A 3,987-nucleotide genomic window follows, 5' to 3' on the forward strand; every position below is an offset into this window, starting at 1 on the left:
GAAGGGGTGAAGCTGATCAACTCGTGAACTTTTAAGTTTTGTGGCCATCCATACTAGCAGCTGCAGAATTTCATCGTGTATACTCGATTTGAAATTGAGCTATGAAAGCTGTGCTCTAAAGTAAGCAGATGTGAAACAGACAAATACCATCAATGGCAATGATCTGCAGGGTTGAGATAAGGTCAGTTACCTGATCGATTTTCCTGAAATTCTGGTACAGATTCAGAGACGGTTTTCCAGGTCATACCACGGCTCCCCTTTTCCGTCCTGCAGAATGATATTGATATTGCACCTAGAATCTAAGTGTATCCATCACATTCTAAACGACATACGCAAAGGCAGTTGAGGAAACCTTGAATGAGATGCGGAGACATTTATCCACAATATTAATGTATGATAAGGCCACAGGTCAAAACTGGAAGCCCATTTACAGGCTTGTGTGATTGCCGTAGAAGATCACTGCCTTTAATCGACTGCTGCCACAGTAAAGCACATAATATATTACAAGACTTAACCACCCTGGCCACAAACTATTTTCTCTTCCGGAGATTGCATCATAAACAGCGGAATCTGGGCTACTGTAATATACCTCGCACCTGCACTTTATGTGATTTTTAATGACTAAGTGTAACTTATTTTCACTGCACTATCGCGTGGTTGTAGTATATTATTTACTTGTATAGTTAGTTACTGGGTGTGGCTAAATGAGCAAGCATCCTGGTGCACTTGTTGCACAGGAAATAAAGTCTTAATAAATCTTGAATCTAACCCCCGTCCTCCTGTATCTGATGGATCTCACTCCCAAATCCACACCTGTGTGACTGAGCGGTTGCCAAGGTTTTAAAGGGGAATCCCTGCAGTTCCCAGCGCCTTTCACTGGTACCTCAAACAGACAGCATTCCGCACACTAAGTACACCCCGAGACACCCCCCACTGCCACACCCCGCAGAGCAACTGCCGAGTGTCTACATGAATAACCCTGAGAGTGATCACTTACTGTTCTGAACCAGTTTAAGTGCACAAATCTAAGAGACGGTGTATTTTTGTTTCCTGTTGCCAGGCAATACATTTGTTTTACTTCCATTTGCATAGAAAGGTAAAAATAAGTGTCCCTAATTCTCTCCTCAACCAGCAAACAAATATTTAACGTGTATGCGCAGTCCTCGGCCCTCCAGCTCACTGCGCGCTGTGCATGCCCCTGCACCCGTGTCACTGCAAAAAAAAAATCGCATTGAACTTAATATCTTAAAATATTTATTTGCCAGTCCCCTGCAGTGTGAAATGAAGAGCATTGCTACCACAGTACATAAATTACACCGGAACCAAGAAATAAAGGCAACTATATTTACGCCTGTATCTGCAGTGGAGAAAAACAGACCCAATGAGACTGTACAGCTCAGACGTGGCATTTGGCAGGGTTGCATTTCTGCTGCAGCACCTTGATTCGCGGGCGACATCACCTGCTCCCACCTACGCAGTGACAGCCAATACAGTGTCCCAAATGACAGGCGGGTGCCTTTTCACTGGAACTGGCACTGAACAAAGTGTGCTTCACTAATGTGCTGACTTGGGAACATGGACACACCCGCTTGAATCGCACACTGCCTGCAGAAATGGAGGGTAGGAAGTGATTCTGACAGTTCTTTACTGTTCTTTTGGCTTATTTACAACAAAAATACTGAAAATTTAGCAGCAAACCAAGCTCAGTGTCCCACAGCTGAGTTCGAAAAAGGAAATCAAGATTCCGTAATATTTCATACATTTTTAAACCATCATGTTTTAGATTGTCTGTGTCTAAGAGGCAGTAGGGTGTAGCCACAATGTCTGTTCTGCTGTGCCGATATCCGCTCATTGTGTCGGCCGCCTCAGAGAGACCTCAAAAAGATTTTTTCCACGACTTGCAGAGGATTTTCTGAAACGCTCTCCGAAAGTCTTGGTTGAAGATGGTGTAAATGACGGGGTTAAGGGAACTGTTGCAGTAGCCGATCCAGAAGAAGAACTTAAACAGGGTCTCTGGGATCTCGCAGGACTTCCTGCAGACCCCATACAGGCTGTAGCTGAAGAAGAAGGGAAACCAGCAGAGGACAAAGACCCCCATGACCACCGCCAGCACGAAGGTGAACCGCTTCTCCCTAGCCTGGGAGACCTTTTTGCGGGATCCAGTGCTTCTCCTCTTCCTGCGCGAGGAAAAGAGGTCGATGGATTTACTACTGGCCCTGGATATCCTGCTCGACTGTTTGGACAGGGAGCTGTTCTTTCTGCTGCTCCTCCTATTTCTCCTGGAGCTCCCTTCCCCGGGCTTCTTGCCCTTCCCCTCTGAGGAGGTGCTCTCCTCCTGGTCCATGTCATCTGTCTCCCCTGGTTTCTGTTCCCCTGGGACTGATTGGCAGTGTCCGTTCTCCCTCTCCTTCTCTCCATTTAACGAGCTTCCCCTGCTCACTCCGTTCTCAGTCTGAGAGCGATCTGAGCCGTGCTTTTTCTCAGACATAGTTCTGGTCCTTGTTTTGGCAACCTGGTATATTCTGATGTACACTAGGATCATGATGATACAGGGAGCAAAAAAGGAGCCGATGCTGGAGGAGAGAATGTACCAAGTGTCGTCGTTCAGCATACACTGAGGGTAGAGCACGTTCTCGTTGTTTCTGTCAATCGAAATTAACGGTGGAGAAGAGATGGCAGCGGAGATTAGCCAGACAATCACAATCATACACTTTACTCTTTTAGGCGTCCTTTTCAGATTATATTCAACCGCTTGTGTCACGGACCAGTATCTGTCTAAACTGATCGCGCACAGATGCACGATCGACGATGTGCAGAATAAAACATCTAGAGCTAAATAAATCACGCACCAAACTTTACCGAAAAACCAGTATCCCATGAGTTCGTTCGCCAGAGAAAAGGGCATGACAAGTGTGGCCACCAGTATGTCTGCGCTGGCCAGCGACACCAAAAACAGGTTCTGGGGTGCTTTTAACGCCCTGCTTGTTAGTACCGCGATTACGACCAAAACGTTTCCGACAATGGTAAAAACAATCAGAAAGCTTACAAGTGCAGCGAGACCCGCCATCGCGGCCAGGGAATATTGGCTTTCCACCGATAAAGATGAATTTGAAGGCACTACCTCCGAGGCATCGATTTCACTAAAATTTAATGCATCCATCTTAACTTCTTAACTTGTTAAAAAAAAAGCTTTATTTTGTAAACATCCTTGAAAAGTATCCGGATCCCAGGTCAGTCGGACGCATTCGTGTGGATTTTATAGTGTTATTTTTTATTCTAAATAAACTCCATCAAAATCATTCTCCACTGAAAGGTAAGTAGAAGGTAATAACTGTAATATTCAGTCTGCTGATCCGGAGAGAAGAGGATATCCAGGCGCCCTCGGTGCAGTGTCCCCCGAAGCCGCAATCCACTCCTGAGCGCCCAGCTTTCGCCGCACACCAGCGCCGTTACGCGTCTGTATGTCTGTCTCTGTGTCTTCGGCTAAGACCTAGAAACCCACGTGTTGTTCACATTAAAGTAACTGAAGTACCGCCCAGCCTAGGCACACAAGTATTATGCTTCTAAAAGGTGTGATCTTCACATTTTTACACGATTATTATCCATACTCGCATCTATCCATCTTATAATTGCTTATCCTGCTCTGTTTCGCAGGGCTGTATTATTACGGGCAGTATTGATGTTTTTTATTAATGCTAATTTTGCAAGCGGAAATAGTGCTGTCGTTAGCAATGGATCTATAATATTGTTTTTATATACCCTGTGTGAAAATTCCCAATTCCATACTTATGTTAAAAGCGAGAGAATGGTGAAATTTATGTACAACACCCGCGTTTAACTGAGCAAATAATTACCAACAACCAACCCAGAATTTAAAACGCAGTAAACAACCATCTATATATATATATATATATATATATATATATATATATATAAATATAAATTAAAAAAATATATAATAGTGGTAAAGAGCCATGGCTAGTTGGA

General features: G+C 44.3%; 1 protein-coding gene across 1 annotated transcript; it reads right to left on the reverse strand.

Annotated features, from left to right (window-relative positions):
• Window positions 1-1,237: 1,237 nt before the first annotated feature.
• Window positions 1,238-3,607, reverse strand: LOC125704751 (alpha-2 adrenergic receptor-like). Its single transcript, XM_048970753.1, has one exon. It carries the CDS (start codon window positions 3,158-3,160, stop codon window positions 1,877-1,879), a length of 1,284 nt encoding a protein of 427 aa, XP_048826710.1. The 5' UTR covers window positions 3,161-3,607; the 3' UTR covers window positions 1,238-1,876.
• Window positions 3,608-3,987: the final 380 nt, after the last annotated feature.

The sequence above is a fragment of the Brienomyrus brachyistius genome, chromosome 12 (genome assembly GCF_023856365.1).
Source record: "Brienomyrus brachyistius isolate T26 chromosome 12, BBRACH_0.4, whole genome shotgun sequence".
Classification (NCBI taxonomy): domain Eukaryota; kingdom Metazoa; phylum Chordata; class Actinopteri; order Osteoglossiformes; family Mormyridae; genus Brienomyrus; species Brienomyrus brachyistius.

Coding starts and splice junctions, on each gene's coding strand:
- LOC125704751 (XM_048970753.1), bottom strand. CDS start 3,160: ATGGATGCATTAAATTTTAGTGAAATCGATGCCTCGGAGGTAGTGCCT.